Below are 21069 nucleotides of genomic sequence, written 5' to 3' on the forward strand. Positions count from 1 at the left end.
TGTGGGGACAGCCGGGGGGCAGAAGGAAAGTCGGGGGGAGACAGGCACTGTGGGGACAGCCGGGGGGCAGAAGGAAAGTCGGGGGGGGAGATAGACAATGAGGGGACAGTCAGGCACTGGGGGGGGGGACAGTCGGGGGGCAGAAGGAAAGTCGGGGGGAGATAGACAATGAGGGGACAGTCAGGCACTGGGGGGGGACAGTCGGGGGGCAGAAGGAAAGTCGGGGGGAGACAGGCACTGGGGGGACAGCCGGGGGGCAGAAGGAAAGTCGGGGGGAGACAGGCACTGTGGGGACAGCCGGGGGGCAGAAGGAAAGTCGGGGGGGGAGATAGACAATGAGGGGACAGTCAGGCACTGGGGGGGGGACAGTCGGGGGGCAGAAGGAAAGTCGGGGGGAGACAGGCACTGGGGGGACAGCCGGGGGACAGAAGGAAAGTCGGGGGGAGACAGGCACCGGGGGGACAGCCGGGGGGCAGAAGGAAAGTCGGGGGGAGACAGGCACCGGGGGGACAGCCGGGGGGCAGAAGGAAAGTCGGGGGGGGAGAATGAGGGGACAGTCAGGCACTGGGGGGGGGACAGTCGGGGGGCAGAAGGAAAGTCGGGGGGAGACAGGCACTGGGGGGGACAGTCGGGGGGCAGAAGGAAAGTCGGGGGGAGACAGGCACTGGGGGGACAGTCGGGGGGCAGAAGGAAAGTCGGGGGGAGACAGGCACTGGGGGGACAGTCGGGGGGCAGAAGGAAAGTCGGGGGGAGACAGGCACCGGGGGGACAGCCGGGGGGCAGAAGGAAAGTCGGGGGGGGAGAATGAGGGGACAGTCAGGCACTGGGGGGGGGACAGTCGGGGGGCAGAAGGAAAGTCGGGGGGAGACAGGCACTGGGGGGACAGTCGGGGGGCAGAAGGAAAGTCGGGGGGAGACAGGCACTGGGGGGGACAGTCGGGGGGCAGAAAGAAAGTCGGGGGGAGACAGGCACTGGGGGGACAGTCGGGGGGCAGAAGGAAAGTCGGGGGGAGACAGGCACTGGGGGGGGACAGCCGGGGGGCAGAAGGAAAGTCGGGGGGAGACAGGCACTGGGGGGGGACAGCCGGGGGGCAGAAGGAAAGTCGGGGGGAGACAGGCACTGGGGGGACAGCCGGGGGGCAGAAGGAAAGTCGGGGGGAGACAGGCACTGGGGGGGACAGTCGGGGGGCAGAAAGAAAGTCGGGGGGAGACAGGCACTGGGGGGGGACAGTCGGGGGGCAGAAGGAAAGTCGGGGGGAGACAGGCACTGGGGGGGGACAGCCGGGGGGCAGAAGGAAAGTCGGGGGGAGACAGGCACTGGGGGGGGACAGCCGGGGGGCAGAAGGAAAGTCGGGGGGAGACAGGCACTGGGGGGACAGCCGGGGGGCAGAAGGAAAGTCGGGGGGAGACAGGCACTGGGGGGACAGTCGGGGGGCAGAAGGAAAGTCGGGGGGAGACAGGCACTGGGGGGACAGTCGGGGGGCAGAAGGAAAGTCGGGGGGAGACAGGCACTGGGGGGACAGTCTGACAGTCGGGGATGTCCCAAGGCAGGGGGTTGGCGCTGACGGGGTCCCCCCGATCCGGGCCGGGCAGAGCCGAGACACGGGGTCTCCCCTTTGCGGAGCCCCGCGGGGGTCGGGCGGGCCGCGGCCGCCGCCCGGGGCCCTGTGGGGGAGGGAGGAGCCGTCAGCCGCCGGGGCTGGGCGGGGCCGGGGGAACCAGAGGCAGCCGCGGCTTCCGCCCGGTGAGGCAGGCGGCGGGGCGGGGGAGCCGAGCCCGGGAGAGCGGGGGGCGCTGCTGGGCCTGCGCCGCCGGGTGGGTAGCGCGGGGGGCAACGGGGATGTGGGGGCTGCGTGCCACAGGGCAGTATAGGGTGCGGGGGGGGGCAGTAGGGGAGGCCGGAGGGCAGTATAGGGTGCGGGGGGGGGCAGTATAGGGTGCGGGGGGGGGCAGTAGGGGAGGCCGGAGGGCAGTATAGGGTGCGGGGGGGGGCAGTATAGGGTGCGGGGGGGGGAAGTAGGGGAGGCCGGAGGGCAGTATAGGGTGCGGGGGGGGACAGGCTGGGGACAGTAGGGGAGAGAGAAGGGGGGCGGAGGGCAGTATAGGGTGCAGGGAGGAGGCAGGCGGGCAATATAGGGTGCGGGGGGGGACAGGCTGGGGACAGTAGGGGAGAGAGAAGGGGGGCGGAGGGCAGTATAGGGTGCAGGGAGGAGGCAGGCGGGCAATATAGGGTGTGGGGGGAGGCTGGGGACAGTAGGGGAGAGAGAAGGGGGCTGGAGGGCAGTATAGGGTGCAGGGGGGGGCAGGCTGGGGGCAGAGGAGGAGGCTGGTAGGCAGTATAGGGTGCAGGGGGGGGGCAGGCGGGCAATATAGGGCAGGCTGGGGCCCAAGCAGTGAGATGGAGGGGACTGGGGGGCAGGGTACATGTTCTGTAAATCCCTGAGACATGGATGGCAGTGGAGATGGGAGGGGGAGGTGCTGAGGACAGCTGTGGCGGGAGGGGGGGCAGATTGGTCCCTCCAGCACCCCCAGGTTGAGGGTTAGGGAAGGGCTTTAACCTGTGCTGAGCTGCTGCCCTGTGTGTTTCCTGGCCAGACCCCTGGTGGGAATGCTGCCCCGCAGGCCCAGCGATGCTGCCCTCAGAGAGAAGATCAAGGAGGCCACCCGCAGGGACATCTTGGCTGCGGATCTGAAGTGCAGCCTCTTTGTTTCCGCTTTGCAGAGCTACAAGCGTGATTCTGTCCTGAGACCCTTTCCAGGCCTCTATGCTAACGAGGAGAACAAGGATTTTGATGCGTTGGTGAGTTATCCCTTTAGAGAGGACAGCTTGACACTGAGTGGGGAGGGGAGGGGAAGAGCACTCCGAGCTGAAGAGCAGCAGGTGTTTCTCTCGAGTACAGGTGTAATTAGTTCCACATAAAAACAAAGCCCAGAACAGATCCTATAAACAAGTCACTCGTTTTCATTACTTATGCACTGATGCTACTTCACAGGAGTGTTGTTAGGAGCAATTAGTTAATATCTATATAAGTGCCTCCAAGATGAAATGTGCTAAGTATTATTAATGTGATTATCCACTTGAATAGTGCTGACCCCATTTCTGGCATCTCCTGGTTTAACACACCTGCTGTGCTGTTGAAGGTACCAGGCTTGCCTTACCTTTCCCTTGTTTTCTGGCTGACAGAGGTGCCGTGGAGGGTTACCACTTCCACACAGGTTTCAAAGTAGCAGCCGTGTTAGTCTGTATCCGTAAAAAGAACAGGAGTACTTGTGGCAGCTTAGAGACTAACAAATTTATTTGTTAGTTTATTTGCTCTAATTATTTGTTTATTTGCTCTAATAAATGTGTTAGTCTCTAAGGTGCCACAAGTACTCCTGTTCTTTTCACTTCCACACAGTGCTTTCCTGCATTGTACATTTGGCCCCTTGTCCTCTCAGATTGGGGGTAAGATTCTGATTCACTAGGAGTTCCCTGCTCAGTGTAGCTACTGCTTCAGGCCCTTAATTCTGGAGCCTGTTCAATTTAGCTGGTTTTCTGTACACACCAAGGGCACGGACAGATTCCCTGCGTTGGCAAGATATGGCATGAGCATTAGGGGCACATATATTTTAAAAACTTGATCCTTATTAAGGACAAATGGCTAACGTAATTCTAATCCCCTCACCCAATCTTGATTTTCCTAACTACACATGAGGCTGTTAGGATGTGCTCTGTATGTATGTCTGTTGAAACACTGTCCAGTAGTTAAAATTGCAAAGCAGCTGCCACTATAACATTTTCAACTACTCACAACTTTCTGAAAAACTCTCCTCTGGGATGGAAACTTTCCAGACCTGGTCCTTGTCCAAAGGTGAACTTCTTTCTTGATTGGAGGAAAACACCTTTTCAGGCATGTGATGTTGAATAAACAGACAAATGCCATACTGAGCACATGCAGCAGCGCATAGACCTCTGCATAATGGGAAGGAGGGAATCACTGTTTTAATGGTGTCCTTCCAAATAAATGCAGTGTAATTTGTACACAGCCCTGGAAGTTTAAAAAAAAAAAATTTAAAAAGTAGAAAAAAAGCTGTCATACTACTATGCACATTGTGTTATAACTTGTATGCGGGCAAAAGCCTACACAGCTCTTTACAGAAAATCATAAAAAGGAGGTCTCTGGCCCAAGAGTTTATAGCTAAGTTGTGTGGAAACTATAAAACAGGTTTAAAATATAGAGCGCATTGTTTTCTGTAATACTAAAGAGTCAAAAGCAGCGGTGCAAAACTCTGTACATTTACTAGCTCAAACAAAATACCGACTCTTGCCCAGTTAGTGATAAAAAAATTAATGATATGTTATCTGTCCAGTATAAGTGGGTAAGTAAAATTTTGCAAGTCTGAAATGCAGTAAGATTAAGGAATCTAGATTTAGAAGCATTTAGAAGGTAAATGACAAATGTAGACTTGGAAGCCTCTAAGTCTAAAGTTGAAAGTCTGAAAAAGTTTAACAGGTGAAATAATATCAAAAGCCTGGGTTGTTTTTTTTGTCCGTTGCTCTCTGGAAAATCCAGTTTGAATCAGTATATCCAAGCCTCCTCAAGGGGTGGCATCTCTCTGGAGGCATTTACAACTTAAATGAGTCACCTTAATCACCCCCTCACTGTTTTGCTTCATGGAGTTGTGGTAACCCTCCCTCCTGGTGTTGCATATAATCTCTGGCTCACCGTCATAGGTACCGACTTGCCCTCTTTCCCATGAGGGCTCAAACCCCACCCCCAGCCTTGCCCTCACTCCACCCCTTCCATGAGGCCCTGTCCCTGCCTTGCTTATTCCCACCCCTTCCCCACCCCCATTCCAACCCCTTCTCCAAAGTCCCCACCCCAACTCCGCCCCCTCTCTGCCAATATTCCAACTCCTTCCCCAAATCCCAGCCCCGCCTCCTCCCCTGAGCGCGCCACGTTCCTGCTCCTCCACCGGAGTGTGCTATTGCTGCCAAACAGCTGTTTGGCGGCGGCTGGGCAGGCAGCGCTGGGAGGTAGGCAGAGGAGCAGGGATGCAGTACGCTCAGGGGAGGAGGAGGAGGTTGGGGGGTGAGGGGAGCATGGCTGCCGGTGGGTGCACCCACTAATTTTTCCCTGTGGGTGCTCCAGCCCCGGACCACCCACGGAGTCGGTGTCTATGCCCACAGTGATACATAACTTAATACGGTATGGTTCCCAAAGTTATTGCATGGGATTGCAATATCTGTCGCACTTATACCACTCCAGATATCACCTGTGTGTTGATGTAGTGACCACATTCAGATGTTTTTGATCACTGTTCTTATGTATACCCCATGGATGCTGCTGCTGAATATAGATCATAGAATTATAGAAGACACGTAGCTTGCTCAAACGTTGTACTCAGTGTTGCATGTCAGAACAAATGACAAATTTCCCCACGTAATCTCAGTATAAGTCTTTCAGAAGTGGTTCTTGTAATTCATTGGAAATTGTTTTTCAACTTGTACCACAGATCCCCATTAGAGTGAAATATTGTTTTCTTACCGCTAGAGGTCTCTGTTTAATCATGATGATGAAGAGACGCAAAACACATTAATCTTTCTTATGTTAGCTTGCAGATACAAATGCTTTGCCAAGCTTAAAAGAACTTCCAGAGTCTATTTCAGACACAGATAAAAGGACATGGGATCTGTTTAGCTGGATTTTATCATCTAAATTCTTAACTATACAAAGTACTAAGAAAAAGGAGGTAAGATTTCAAATTCTTAATGAAAGTTTCATGACATGAGTTTGCTATTTAACACAACCACTTGCATGCAGGTGGTTACCTTGACCTGGGATTTAAGGGTTGTTTATTGTAAGGATTGAAAAGTATGTCAAGTGAACGCATTTTCTGGTAGGCATAGATGAATAAAGAGACAGTGTCCTTCCCCCAAAGAGCTCAAAATCTAAATAGACAAGGAACAGAAGAAGGAATGTGTGCAGCAAAAGCAAGTGAATGACTGAGTGGTGATTAATTTTTTTATATCTATTATTTCCTATTAAAACCCCAAAGGTTTGTCTTAGCAAAACCCTTATATTGGTAATGTATGGTTAATCACACTTGACCATTCTATTTAATGTTGTACTCCTACCCTGTGTTCAGATTGTGAGGTCCTCAGGGCAGGAACCAGGCCACTTTTTCTGTTTAGAAAACACCTCATGTTGAGGAGGAAGAATGAGCTAGTGGTTCAGGTGCCAGCCCAGGACGCAGGATACCGGGGTTCATTTCCATGCTCAGCCGCAGACGCCATGTATGATCTTGCATAGGTAACTTAGTCTCTCTGTGCCTCAGGTTCCAATCTGTAAAATGTGCACTACCTCACGGGGATGTTGGGAGGATAATGTGTTAAACATTGTGAGGCACTCAGATACTACAATAATGGAGACTGTCTAAGTACCTAATAGAATTGTGGATGCTGCTGGAAATGATAAAAATGTCTTTAAGTTCCAATCTTTTTCTTTCCCAAGGAACATATCTCATGAATATATCTATATCATAGCCTTGTTTGTGTGTTGGGATTATGACACCATAAAGATGTCTCTTCTTTTCCTCCCTCTCATTGCATCATCCACTTAACTCTGATATCTGAGTCACATTATTGGGAGAGGAGGTGGGGGAGGGGCGGATTTAACTTTGATGTCATAACCTTACCACTCAGCAGTGCTCGTGAATATTCATAGAGAAGCAGCAAAGGAGAAGAGGGCAAGAGCATGGAGGAATAGAAACCCTTACAGTTCCCACAATCCACTTGGTCTTCTGTGGTTACCATTACCAGCTAACTGGGTATTAATACTGAATTGTAAATGCGCATTGGTAAATATATTAAGGAACTAGGAAAGGATCTGAGACACTAAGCAAGTTTCCAGTGACTAATCTAGACCTTTAAAAAAAATAACATTAGGATTCCTTTCTGTTTTCAAGTACGAGAAGATCCAAGAGCTGACAGGAATGTCAAGTGATGGTGTTCCTACTCCTGACTTCCTGTTTGAAATAGTGTATTGTGATCAGATGAATGCCAAATTTGATGAAACCAGGGGAGAAAGGAACCTTATTTATGCATTCCATGGGAGTCGCCTTGAGAACTTCCATTCCATACTGCACAATGGTTTACATTGCCATTTAAATAGGGTAAGGTTTCCAATATTTCTTGCATTTAAACACACAGCTTCATCCTTAATTCACAAACTCTGAGGCGTGTTTTAAACACATGTACAAATATGTGTAGGGATAAAAATAATGTGATCTGTGATCTCATGTTGCTATTTGTTTTCCTTGACGACAACACAGTTAACTTTGCATATGATTTTACTAGGTTTTATAAGTAGATTGAGCTTAAAAAAATGCAGGTGGTGTGAAACCAGCATTAAATTATAGTCGTTTCTCCAATATGCCTGGTTGTAGCCATCCTTCACTTTAAAAACCGAAAAAAAGATGAATTTAGTGCCTCTGAAAAATGCTGGCGTATTTGACAACCGTAGAGATGGAAGATCTTTAGCCTTGGACCAGGAGGAACATGGTCAGTGTAGGCTCTCTCTGCCCAGGTCTCAGCCCTGAACCACCTCTAAAGGTGGGAAACTACCTGCCAATTGAGAGTCCTTTGCATCTGCCAGGAGATTGCTGACAAGGATGTCATTTGGTGGGGGGTGGGACTTTGTGGATTCCACACCTGTTTGATAGAAGCTAGCTGGGACTATCCCTTCTTTTCATGTAGGTTGTCACGTAGCTGGCAGACAGTAAAAATACATAGTCACTACCAACCTGGGCCATGTGTGAAACAGTGACTTCATTGTTTTTAATTTCATCCCCACATTCTTAGCAAGGCCCACACTTCTAGGGTCACAGAGGACAAGAAAGAATCTTTATCTTCCCAGGAGGGCACAGCTGGCATGATGCATTTCAATTCCCCCCCCCCCCCCCCCCGCCCTCATGAATTATCACATTGTCTGCAGTGGGAGGCAGTGTGCTAGATTAGATGGGGTGGCAAATCCTATGTTTCTAAACTGTTAAAGCAATTGAGTTTGGGGGGAAAAAATCATACTTGAAAAGAATTTTTCTCCCTTGCAGAGCAGGTTTCTAAATGTCACTAAGGCCTTGTCCATGCACAAAAGTTGCACCACTTTAAATATACCAGTATAGTTAAAGCTGTACAGCCTCCTTAGTGTGGTTTAAAAGTGCTTATACTGGTCTAGCTTAATCTGTTTAAAAAAAAAAAAAAAAAAGTCCCACCCCTAACTGGCATAGTTGCACTGGTACAAAATCTGTCTGTAGTCCAGCGCTAAGGAGTTTAAGATCTGAGACTTCTGAATTTCACTGCTGTGTTTTTAAGCTCCATACTATTTTTGGAAACCATGTGCTGGCATTTGGCAAGGAAAGTGCAGTGGTATACTGTATTATTGTGCCATGTGGACATTCAGAGTGTTTGATCTGATGCAGTCTCTCTTAATTTACTTTTGTGCTATTTCAGACATCCTTGTTTGGTGAAGGTACCTACCTTACCAGTGATCTAAGCCTTGCTCTTCTATATAGCCCTCATGGTCTTGGGTGGCAACGCAGCGTTTTGGGCCCTATCCTTAGTTGTGTAGCTGTTTGTGAGATTATCGATCATCCAGATGTAAAATGCCAGGTGAAGAAGAAAGGTGAGTGTATAGAAATAATTACAACTAGAGTGTTAGTCAGTCTTCTATTAATACTCCTCAGATTTAGGTTGTGTATATGTGCAGTAATACAGCTAAGAATGTACTCGTGTGTACACTAGTTTCCCACCAGCAGAAACTGACCGGGAGGCACCTTTTCTGGATGACTCATTAGCAAATCTACAAAAGCGTTCCACAAAAATGGAAAAAATAAAACTTGATCATTCTAGCAGTGGGACCTAGCTAGATCAGTATAGAAACCAAAATAGCATCCTATTTTGTTTTAATCTAGCGGCACTCCGATAACAGAACATGTTCTGTAATGCAGAGTTATTCCATCCAGAAGTGAACCCAAGCCAAGGTATTCCTGTAACAGCAAGAGTAATACGCATTTTGTACTTATGCATGTTAGACTCATAACAAAGCTATTCTCTACTAGAAAAATTTCAGTTTGCTGTTGTATTATTTCTCTATCCTCTCTGATGTTTGCAACCCTCAAGCATTGTGCTCTACGCCTGCCTTCTCCTATCTCTAACGTGCCCTTTCTCTACTCCCAGCCCAACCCATAGTACCCCCATGCCAGGGATAACCAGTAGGGGCTGGTTCTCTGATTCCCCTTTGGGATGCTAAGAGGGACCAATGAAATTTGAGGTAGAGCCAGGAATAAGAACCCTGTCTCCTAACTCCAAGTCCTATGCCTTGACCGTCTTCCTTTACTCTCATACATGTGCTTTTGCTTTCCTTCCCATTTCCAAGAAAACCTCTTCTTGTCCCATACAGATTCAGAAGAAATAGACAGGAAAAGAGCAAGAGTAAAAAACAGTGAAGGGGGCGATGTTCCACAGAAATACTTCGTTGTCACAAACAATCAGCTTTTACGAGTTAAATACTTATTAGTATATTCACAGAAACAACACCGGAGGTAAGAGTTCAACTCACCAGTATAATGAGCATGGTGCAAGTGCCAGATAGACAGATCTTATTTGCACATCATTCTCTCTCTCCCTAAAATCAAAAAATACAAAAGACATGCTTCCACTTAGAGGAAGCAAAAAGGGATCCCGGAGCAAATATAGTAGCTAGGAAAATCTTTATCAAAGCTTGCAAGATTGTTCAAAAATAATAAAACATAATAAATGTGTCAATGATAAGATGATATTTGATGTAATTCATGCTTTTTATGCATTTTTCCCCTCCACAGGCCTTCTAGTCAGTCATCGTGGTTTTCCAATCATCGTTTTGCTATAATGATGATGATGTATCTACTATTGCTAATTGTTATAGGTGCCAGCAACTCACCGGCTTTCCTCTACTACTGGAATAGAATGTTTGACTCAGAAGGATGAACAAGCTGGTTTATATGCTGTTATGTTCACCATGTGCCTTAATGATAGGAGATCTACAACCTACTGCATCTGTACCAGCGCTCTGGAAATGGGGTCTTGAGCATTTGGTTATAGTCCAGTTGCATTACCTTCATGGCCCCTTTCCATTTTTTCTTGTTTAAGTCGTTTTGTTTCTTTGAGTAATGAGGGAGCCTGATTGGCAGCTCCCTTTTCAGCCTGTCTTGCCCTAGGGACGCTGAAGTAGAATGTGAACAGTTCTGTACAGACATGTTTTAGTCAACGGTCCAAGAAAAAACTTTATTTAAAATTAATGAAAACTTTAATGTGGAAACTATCAGGCCATAGGTGCTGGCTTGAAGTGGTTTCCATCATACACAGGGTTTACACTTCGGTTAAGTCTCTCAGCACCCCTGTATTGGGGGTGTTTATTCTCTGCCAGATTAAAAAAGCAATATTTATTTATAATGCTCTTGGAAGGGAGGAATTCTCTTTACCTCACACAAAGGTAAACCTGCAGTAGGTTTTATTGCTTTGACTTGAGAAACCCCATGTGTCTTTGCTGAAGAGGAAAAGTGCTGTTTCTCATATGATAAAGCAGGATCATCTTAATTACAATTTTTGACAGGGGATTATAGTTGGGCACAGTGATTGTAACAAAACATTATACATAAAACAGTAACCAAGCTGAATGTTCTTGTGTGTTATCGAAAATAAAATCACTGGATAAAGAATGAATACTGAATTTTAGAGCACTGTAGGCTATGATGAGAGGAATACGTCTTAAGTACAGTCCAATGGGCCAGATCCTCAGCTAGGTTCAGGGAGCAGACAGAGCAAGTCTGGGGAGGTGGTGTGCAAGATCAAAGTTCACCTTGGCCCTCCCCCACCAAGGGGCCCACTATATGCAGGGCTGGTCCCTATGTCCAACAGGCTCAAATGGGAGCTCAGGATCAGGGCTGGGCAGGGGCTTCCCATCATGAAGGAAGGGGAAAAATCTATGCCACTGGCAGATCTCTTGGTCTGGGAACACTGTTTTCACAGCCAGTTGTGCAGTGCAAAGTGGTTGCATGATGCTCCAGGGTGTGGCTCTATGTTTGTACGCATGTCCCGTCTCTTTTTCTGCATTTGTGACCTGATAACTGCAGTAGGAATATACCAAATATTTCCTAAAACACCGTTTTAGGAAATAGAATATTTTGAGATCAGGATTTATTTTGTTTCCGAGGTCAGAGAGTGATGTCAGCTTAGTATATACTGCATTTAGGTTTTCACTTGATAACTGACCTCTGTATGTGTGTCTAAGATATACTGTCTACATGAAGTTATCAGAAGGAGATTGGTTTTTCCTCTATCAGAATTACATTATCTGTGTTAGGTAGGTTTCATGCCAATATGTTGTAAGAAGTAGCCATATTTTACTTTAAAAAAAATCAAATTACACTAAGAACCCCTCATTTATTATTTGGATTTGTTTGACAGTGTATAGGTTTGTTAGAATTCTGTGTAGTGCACACTTGGAGACTTGGAACATTTAAAGAGATTTGAAAATCACTTCGCTGTCTGAATGTTTTATCTGTACTACAGTTATAAAACCACCTAAAAGTATAAAAACTGAAAAAGCTAGCAAAAACAATTTTCTGTTAGTTTATGTTGTACATGTGGGGATAACTTTGCATATGGTCAGATTCGCTATTTCTCCCTCTCTTATGGATCAGCAAAGTAGCAGAAAAACCCATATAAAATTGCCTTAATAAAAATACTTGTTAAAGCTTCAGGACACATTTTAAGATTGTGCTCTCAGAAAGTGGCAGATTTTTTAAATAAGTCAACTTTAAATAATTGAAATTGACACTGTCCCTTTAAACAGTGGGGGCTTTTAGCACTCATTTTGAACACAATAAAACTTTAAGTTTGTGAAGATGTGAGCATGGGTGACTAGGACCACTGTTGATGTTAATCTCAGATTTAAGTACAGTGAGGCAGTGAAAGCAGGAGAGTTCCACATTTATAAAGCAGCACATTGTGTGTTGTAAACATTAGTTGTGTTTTGAGACAGCCAGGGTCATTCAGCAAAGAAGATCTACACCCTGTGAAAGTAGATTCAGCAGCAAACTAGCCGGGGATGTGGACAAAGTGTCAGGAAGGAATGGACTATTCCAGACAACTATTTTAATTAAGCTTTGGGGTTGGCTGACTTAGTTTTAAAGGCATTAAGAGACAAAATACCATTTCCTGAAATGTGTATTTTCTCACCTTTGAGATTTTGAATTATATAAATACAATTTCACATCTTTAATAGGAATGTCCATTCTAGGAGCTAAAAGAACGTCATGACTTACAGTAAAGTAGCGTCACGTAGGGTAGTAGTAGTAGTAGTAGTATGTCCATTTCAGATGGGAAACTGAAGCACAGCCACTAAGTAACTTGGCCGAACTGGGAATAGAAACCAAGTCTTGTGACTCTCCGAATGGTATGTTAACCACAAACCATTCTTCCTCTTGTGATCTCCTAAGATCCTTGGTGCTTGTTATATATAAGAGTAATGTGGATACATATTACTGAGATGTAATTTATATTAAATAGGGCATGGATAACACCACTTTTTATTCCTTTTAAATGGTAGCTGGTCACATAAATCTGTTACGTCAGCATTACTTAACATGCTGTGTGTGCTATAAGGTGGAGCCATTTTAAGTGACTAATTCCCAGTGTGACTGAATGCCAGTGCTTATTGAGATAAGAACATTCATTGCGGGGGGGATAAAGCAGCGTAGCATCTCATAGCCTCAGGGGTCGGGTTTGCTTCATTGTCTTTTATCTACCATACATGAAGCCTGAAATTCCTCTCCAAAATCCTTTTATTTTAATCTTGCCTGGTGTAATTCTCCAAACTAGGTAGCCTAGTAACTTCTGTGGAGGATATAACAGTGTAATGGATAGTAGATCCCTGTCTTGAACCGTGTGTATTACTGTTATGCACCCACATAAGCCACTAACCGTGTGGCTGACAGTCCTCAAGGATCCCAATTTCTAAATCATGTGGGAAACAGACAAGCTTGTAGCCTGTTAAAATTCTTAATCTGGTAAGATTTCATAATATAGTAATGGCTTTTAGAATACAACTATAGGCCCTATCCCGTGCATGCCGTGAGGCTTTTCTTTTAATGTGCAAATTACTGCATACAAACCCCGCAGAGTGAATATGATCAATGCTGGAGGATTCATTAGCAGTGCCTTCATGGCAGATAGGATACAAGATGGTGTGTGGCGTTATAGGTGCAGGGGAAATGGTGATTGGCATTTTACAGTGAAAATGGATGGTTTTAGAAGATTTAAAATGGCAAAGGAAGCCACCTTCAGGAGAGGTTAAATGACTTGCTTATTAGGGCGAGGAAAGAGCGGTTTTAAAAAGTTCTGTGTGTTTAAAGGTGATCACTTAAAACAAAAAATCACAATTGCAAAATTTGATAACAGCTCCTATGTAAAATCTGTTATTAACCAAACTATAAGGAAATGGTGTGTACTCCCTGCAGCCACAGTGGAGTATCTTTTAAGATGCATGAAGACCGTGATTGTCCTTTATTTATGCTTCTGATTATCTTTCATCTGAGGATGATCAGATACATAGAGGATGGTTAAACTTAGGGACAAAGAGGTGACTTGACTGAGAATATACAGCAAGTCTGTGATGTAGTTGGGAATAAAACCCAACAGACTTGACTCGAGGCCCCTGCTGTAACCACATTAGAAGTCTAACTTCTGTGGAGAACTGAATTGCCGGCAAAACAGAGATGAGATGAATGGCAGAGAGATCCAAGGCAAAAGATAGAGGGTCGATGCATGCATCTGCTCGAGATTGCGATCTGACCCTTAATATTATGCTTGATCAATGAAAAGCTGCATTTAATAATGAACCCTACAGAAAGATCTCTGCATATTTCTAGCAAACAAGACGAGGGTTATTACCTCACTGATTAAGTGTGTCAAAGAAAATCTCTTTTCCCTAGATGTTACTCTGTCACCTAATTGCCAGAAATAATGACTTGGTAATCAGATTTTCTAACTCAAACCCCCAAAATTAGGCCTAAGCCGTGTCACCACTGCCTGTGCTGTTGCGGCTACATCACTGTCTATGCTCACTCAATCTCACTCCCTGCAACCTCTCTTGGAGGTGAATGGAACTAGAAGCATTTATTCCAGTGAATTTCTCTGCCAGACGCCTTTATTTATGCACTGTACAGCTTGCAAAACAAGAACATTACCATCGAATGCCCCATTGCCTTTCACAGTCCATTAATACTGCCCAGCTTTACAGCAGATAACGTTTCCTGCGCCCAAGGAACGTGCACTAATTATAGAGCCGAGCTGAAATTCAGAGACTTCTCAATGAACATTTTATTGTTCTGTGGCATGGAGGACAGAAGCCTCTTGATCTCTCTCTTTAAAGCAGCTTACCCTTTGGTTCTCTATTAGAGAAGTTAGGTTCATAGGGGATCTCAGGCCATTTCTGAAAGCACTGGTGTGTTTCTGGTGCACAGTGTGTGTGTGTGTATTAGTGTCATAGGTGTGCCTCGTGATTGAGCTATTTGGAGTAGAAATAGCAGGGTAGCTGGGGCAGCGTGGGTAGCAGCAGCCGAGGCACAGCTAAGCCAGGCCGAGTACGTACCCACCGGGTTCAGGCAGGTTTGTACTCAGCACAGCTAAGCTGTATCAATACGGCCCAGGCTCCTGCATGCCATTGCTATTTCTGCTCGCTCTAGCGGTCGTCGAGCTAGCGCGAGGACCTGTACCCGAGCCGGGAACCGCACCCCTAGCTCGGAGTGCAGAGGTCTAAGAGGCAGGAGGGGATACAGCGCTAACCACTCGGTGTTTGCTCTCTATGATAGTGGCTGCCGCTAGACTGACTGGGGGAACAGCTGGGTTTTCAAGAGCCTTTGAAAGGAGGAGAGGGAGGTTGTGTGACACATACTAACTTGGAGGTTGTTCCAGGATAAGGAGCAGGCACAAAACGGGGGGGTGGGCAATTAATTAAGACAAAGGAGCAGCTGGGAAGAAATGCAGGCATTTTTGAGACTTTGTTGCTTAGAACGACTGGTTCTCCAAGAGCCAGGCGCCTGTAGCCCAGAGCTGCCACTACAAACAGCTGAAGTTTTGTGTGGGAAAGGAGCGCAGGTCTCATTCTGCTATCAATTTTTAAGCAGGTCTCCCAACAGGATACAGCCATTGTTGGGCCCCAGAGGCAGGATGGTCCAGTGGTCAGGGCACTAACCTGGTACTTAGGAGCTCAGGGTTCAGTGCCCTCCTCTGCTACAGCCTTGCTGTGGGACCTTGGACAAGTCACCTGGCCTTTCTGTGCCTCAGTTCCTTATCTGTACTATGGGGATAACAGCTCTGCCCTACCTTGCGGGGTGTGTGTGAGGGTAAATACCTTAAAGATTGTGAGTTCAGATACGATAAGGGGAGTCAGATAATGCATTTATCAGCCGATAATGCATTCTGTACTCAGGGCCACACCTTGCCACTATTTGGAATCAGCGTGGAGGACTGGTTACGATGTGTATTGCAAGATACATTCATTTGAATTACTTTGTGGTAGAAAACACGATGTGCCAAGCAACTCCCAAAGGTATTTTTATTACTTGATGTGAACCAAAGGTTAGCCTATTAAACAGTTTACATCTTCAAAGCACCAGGCAAAGTGCTAGAAAAGTACCAAGTGCTTTACTTAACGGGAAACAAACTAATTCTGCCTGTACAAAAAGTCTGCGTAAAACGGAGTGATCAGCTCAGGATTAGGCCCCAATGCTGTAAAATGTCTAGATCCCTCTGCCATCAAAATGGCCCACCCAGCAGTGTGGCGAAGAGTGAGAATGCATTGCTCAGATCTAGAACATCTGTCAAATGCAGTTTCTTAATTCATTGGAAAATATTTAAGTAAAACCAATCTTTTAAGTTATACAAGTAAAACTTTATTTTTGTTTGCTTTATTGTAACAAAGAAACTGGGTCATTCTCTGCTCCAGTTTGGCTCAAGTCCAGTGGAATTTTAATAAAATAAAATAAAATTGCAGCCCAAGTTTTGCAGTAAGGGGCTAGTGCATGAGCATCTGAAAGTGAAACATACTAGAAACAAACCTGAAGCGGACTGGTCTCTCTCCCTTGCCCAAGCTGGGAGAAATGCAAACAGATTCTACAAAAGTCACTTATTGTTAAAATTTCCATTTTAACAAATTAAGATATTGAGAGAGCATTTTCTAAAAGCCCACCCGTCTTTAACATCTTCTTGAAGCTAGATTTCCATAACCTCCCTCAAAGGAGCTGGAAAGAACAAGCTTCAGAAATTCCAAGGAAGAAATGTGCTGTTTAGTTTTGCAGCGTTAAGAAACTGAAGTGGAAAGGCTGATGCCCGGTGATTATGCGTTACACAGAATTTTATTTTTGTAGAAGCAAGAGTAATAACCTTTAGATGAGACATTAAGCATTGGAAATATCGGTCAGGTTGAAGATTATAGCAGCAAGTCACCAAAAAACAAACAAACAAACAAATAGAAACCTCCATTTAACAACAGGCTGTCTGGGTAAGTTACTCTTTAAAGATCCAATTCTGAGTATTGCCCACCACAAGCGTTCCAAAATCATGACTCAGGCCCCTCCAAAATCATGAGATTGGCTTAAACACAATAAACGTGGAGTTTTTTCTATTTGCTTCCTGAGCCTTTAGCTTGAAATGTGAAGTGAGAGCAGCCGGTTTGTCACAACCAGGGCCGGCTTTAGGAAGCGCGGGGCCCGATTCGAACAGTTTCGACGGGGCCCCGACAGGGCTGACTGGAGAAAAAAAAAAAAAAAAAAAAAAAGTAGTAAAAAAAACCACGTGGGGCTTGTACTCACCGGGCCGCACTCCTAGTCTTTGGCGGCGGGTCCTTCACTCGCTCCAGGTCTTCGGCAGCACTGAAGGACCCCCCCGCCAAAGTGCCACCAAAGACCCTGAGCGAGTGAAGGACCCGCTGCCAAAGTGCCGCCGAAGACCCAGAGCACTGCTGGGTGAGTAAAAATTAAAAAGGCGCCTCTAGCCAGGGAAGGGATTCTCTGCCACTTGTCCCCCACTCTGGGCGGCCCTGCCACTGGGCGCGGGGCCCGATTCGGGGGAATTGGTGGAATTAGCCTAAAGCTGGCCCTGGTCACAACGCGGAGAGTTAGAAACTTACTTTCATTTGAAATGAGAGCTGAGAGTCTCATGCAATCTCTGGATTCCAGCATCTGGGGAAACACCAGATTTCACAGGACTGAATCCCTCAAACGCTAGGAAGTAACCTGCTCACCCCTGGAGCAGGAGGCCTGGCGCTATGGGGAGGCAGTGGAGGTGTTGTGTCAGCAAGGTGTAGGGTGACCAGATGTCCTGATTTTTGGGTCTTTTTCTTGTATAGGTTCCTATTACCCCCCCACCCTCTGTCCCGATTTTTCACACTTGCTGTCTGGTCACCCTCGCCAGGTGAGTTGGCATTTGCTCGGTAACACCTCTGCTCTCTGGCTTCTAGCAATGCTACTCTGCAAACCCAGCTGCCCCTTCCGCTAACCACCAGCTCTGCTTCTTACAGCCTCAAATGTCTCCTCTTGTGTGTCTGGGATTCCGAGTCTGCCCCCTAACCACCATCTCCACCTTCTGCAAACTCCAAGCACCTGGAACCCCAGATTCTCCCCAATGTCTGCAAACCTTGCCTTGATGTTTATGAGTTCCTCCTGTCCCAGCCAGGGGAATTCACCCACTGCCTCTGCCCCCCTCGCTGCTTGTCAAGAGTCTCCATCTCCATCCATTTGACCGTTAAGAATTGGTCAGTTAGCACTGCGAAGAAAACGTTTCAGCCCACTGGTGGTTTGCAAACTATTCTTAGTCAGATCTGCGAGATGGGGCCCGGAGTCACGTGGCATTGTTCTGCTCCCTGATCTGGCCTTAGTTCAGGAAAATATCAAAGCATGTGCTTACGTCCCATTGCAGACAGCGGTAGCACAAGCACGTCCAGTGCATCTTTTGTAAGGGGACTTAAGCACATGTTTAAAAATGCTTAGCGGCATAGGGATGGGATTTTTCATGTGCTTAAAGTTAGGCAGGTGCTTTAGTGAGTTTCTTGACTAAGGCCTGGACAGTAGGGTTAATAATGAGAGCGATTCCAAGATGGCAGCACAAATGCTTACAGGGGACGCACGCATGCATGCACATACACACACACCCCTCATTTTCTACCAATGTTCATGTTAATGGCACATAAGCCCTGGTGTGAAGGTTGGTGGCAAAGTGATTGGAAACAGTAATAAAGCAATTACAGGTGCTCGTTTGAAGGTCTGTTTAAGACAAAGATCCCCAAACAAAATCTTTAGCTTTATCAAGCTCGGGCAAAGCTGACAAGTTTTTTGCTCTGATCTACCAGATAGTTTATGGAGAATTGAACGAGATGGGTCAAGAAACACCTTAAAAATAAAATCACAAAATAGAGATCTGGCATGGAGTATTTTTAAAAACACGTCGCTTTTAAATACCAGTCTTAAAATAATGGTGGTGACTCACAGAAAGATTGCCAGGGGAAAACAAAATAAACTAAAACCATTTCCTTTCGGCCTCTTTCCAGCTGACTGACGCAAATGCTAAGGTGAACTAAAAAAAGAGTAATAGGATTTTTTTTAATGAGTGTATGGCAATCTAAGTTAGATGTAATCATATTTGTTGTATTAAAATGAATTTAATTCTAAGGAGAGCACTAGACTTGTATTAAAAGGAGTCGATGGATATCCCCAGAAAATTGGGTTTGGTTCTATGGATCATCATCAATATTACATTGTTCCATGAGGCTGTATTTTATCAAATGAGTGAAAACGTTTCAGGGAATTTTGAATTTTCATCTTTTCAGTTAACTGTGTAGCTCTATCACCACTCAAAAGGATTAGATGAAATACTGTCACCAGAAAAGTTATTTTGTCCTATTTTAATTGTTTGTACTTAATGAGCCGGGTTCACACAGGATGTGGTATATCCAACAGGGGAATTTGATCCCAGGCTTGTTAAATATAATTGCCACTAGATTTTCTTGCTACTTAGCAGATAATTAATGGGTAGGTAGGATCTAGAAGCAATGATTTAATGAGATGCTTATCTTCCTAGGAAAATGGGAGTTTCTATGTTCTATGAAGAAATCATGCCATGTAAGTGGCATGGAATATTGTGACCTCTTCCTCCTTGTTTGTAACATTTGGGGGATGTGGCAAAATTCTCTGTTCCTAAAGGGAAATATTATATATCCCAGGATTTGCTGCTTTTGTAAAAGGGTGAAAATAATTGAGAAGGAAATCCCAACAGCCCTGGAATGAAAGAACGTATGGTTTGCAGCTTTCCTGTATAGCCTTTTATAAAGGACTTGGGAACAAACATTGAGATGTCTCTCTGATCACAGGTTTCAGAGTAGCAGCCGTGTTAGTCTGCATCCGCAAAAAGAACAGGAGTATGCATCCAAAGAAGTGGGCTGTAGTCCACGAAAGCTTATGCTCTAATAAATTTGTTAGTCTCTAAGGTGCCACAAGTACTCCTGTTCTTTTTTCTCTGATCACAGTAAAATAAAAGAATGCAATGAACACCACGCTGAAGCTTAAATACCACATTTGTGTCAATGGTGCTTGTGCTGAGAGAATAGTCTTGTATGACTCCATAGGACTAATCCAGCTAACACTGCAGATACCAGCTGGAATTGGACAGCAACTTATTACAGTGAATTAGCCCTGAGTTATAGTGCCATTGATGGATCTAAGATGGTATCTTACTACAGCTACTAATCAGATTTTCATTCAATAGCTGCACATTAGGATTGGGATTTCACTACAGATAGCAGGAGGCGGCGGTGTCCTGGTCTGGAGCTGGTTTAGGTTAGGGCACAGGTTAGAAGATGAAGCAGGGTCAGGGCATGGGTTCACACTGAATGGTGCTAAAAGCTGTTCTCAAACACACTATCCACATCAGTTCAGGCGGTGGCCCAGAACCAGAAATGCAGGGGCAGTTTCAGACCCAAGTACAAGAAGCCAAACACCAGCCCAGAATTCACAGGGGTCTGGATTTGAAGTTCAGAGCTTCATCCCATCTCTGTTTTCCAGAGCAACTGACAAGACCCATTATCTGCGCTGGCCGGACTCCTACCATGAGCAACCCAGCTGACAGTGACCCATTGCAAAGCTATCCTCTTGCCAGTTCTGACACCCTGCTCTCAGTTCTGTCTCCGTTTCCTTGCTGGCTTAGCACTAGGCAGGCAGGGTGGTATATTTGGCAACGTGCTCTTTTGGTGACATTTTCATTTCATCGTGAAAGCTGGCTCTGCAGGTTCCCTGCCTACGCCCCGAGCTTCCTGAAACTTGCAAATGTCAGACTCAAGCACAGAGAAGAAAATGCAGAAAAAATAAACATGCCTACAGACGAGCAGACAAAGAACCAAGCGCTGGAAGGAAAAGATGCCACCAGCAGCATTTATGCTTACTGAAGAGCAGAGCTACTGGAGAGCCTAGAGAGGAGTCTAAACCCCCTACGTCCCAGTAGCTCTGGACACTGGAGAAGTTCAGAGCTGGACATGGCAGAGATGAGGAGAGCACTTTCTGGAAGCAGAGTTGAAGCAGTCTGGGGGAAGTGCTCCTTGAGGCCCCTTCCAGCAAAGCATTTAAGCACATGGTTTAACTTTAGGCATGTGGTTCAGTCCCACTGAATTCCATGGGATTTAAGCACGTGTTTAATTGTGTTCCTGAATCAAGGCCAAGAGGCTGGTACCACAGACCTGGCTGATTGTATCCTGGTCTCACAAGCATGAAGGAGGCACCTCCTGACTCTAGAGGTGAAGTTCAGAGGCTCATGTAGGTTCCTCATGAAGCGGGTGGGGTCGGGGGAGGAAAAGTAAAGCTGTAAACCCGAATGCCTAGCTCTTAGATAACACTTGTCAAGTGCTTTGAGATCGACTGACGAGGAGGTCAGTCTCACTAACCCCATTTTACAAACAGGGAAACGGAGGCACTGGGAGTGAAGTGACTTGCCCAAGGTCACCCA

At 46.1% G+C, this 21069-nt stretch overlaps 1 protein-coding gene across 1 annotated transcript; it reads left to right on the forward strand.

The window, feature by feature from the left end:
- The first annotated feature begins 1723 nt into the window (after positions 1 to 1723).
- PARP16 (poly(ADP-ribose) polymerase family member 16) lies at positions 1724 to 11556 on the forward strand. The gene is made up of 7 exons (XM_054042114.1): positions 1724 to 1814; positions 2595 to 2799; positions 5595 to 5732; positions 6948 to 7154; positions 8491 to 8662; positions 9440 to 9581; positions 9861 to 11556. The coding sequence occupies exons 2-7, from the start codon at positions 2608 to 2610 to the stop codon at positions 10003 to 10005; spliced, it is 996 nt and encodes a 331-aa protein (XP_053898089.1). The 5' UTR covers positions 1724 to 1814; positions 2595 to 2607; the 3' UTR covers positions 10006 to 11556.
- The last annotated feature ends 9513 nt before the right edge of the window (positions 11557 to 21069 follow it).

Source organism: Malaclemys terrapin, chromosome 10, assembly GCF_027887155.1.
Source record: "Malaclemys terrapin pileata isolate rMalTer1 chromosome 10, rMalTer1.hap1, whole genome shotgun sequence".
NCBI lineage: Eukaryota > Metazoa > Chordata > Testudines > Emydidae > Malaclemys > Malaclemys terrapin.

What these genes read in the sequence shown, in the direction of transcription:
- PARP16 (XM_054042114.1), top strand. Translation starts at nt 2,608, where the DNA reads ATGCTGCCCCGCAGGCCCAGCGATGCTGCCCTCAGAGAGAAGATCAAG. An exon ending in ACAAGGATTTTGATGCGTTG is followed by an intron (nt 2,800 to 5,594) that starts GTGAGTTATCCC and finishes TTCTTATGTTAG; the next exon opens with CTTGCAGATACAAATGCTTT. An exon ending in TCACAGAAACAACACCGGAG is followed by an intron (nt 9,582 to 9,860) that starts GTAAGAGTTCAA and finishes TCCCCTCCACAG; the next exon opens with GCCTTCTAGTCAGTCATCGT.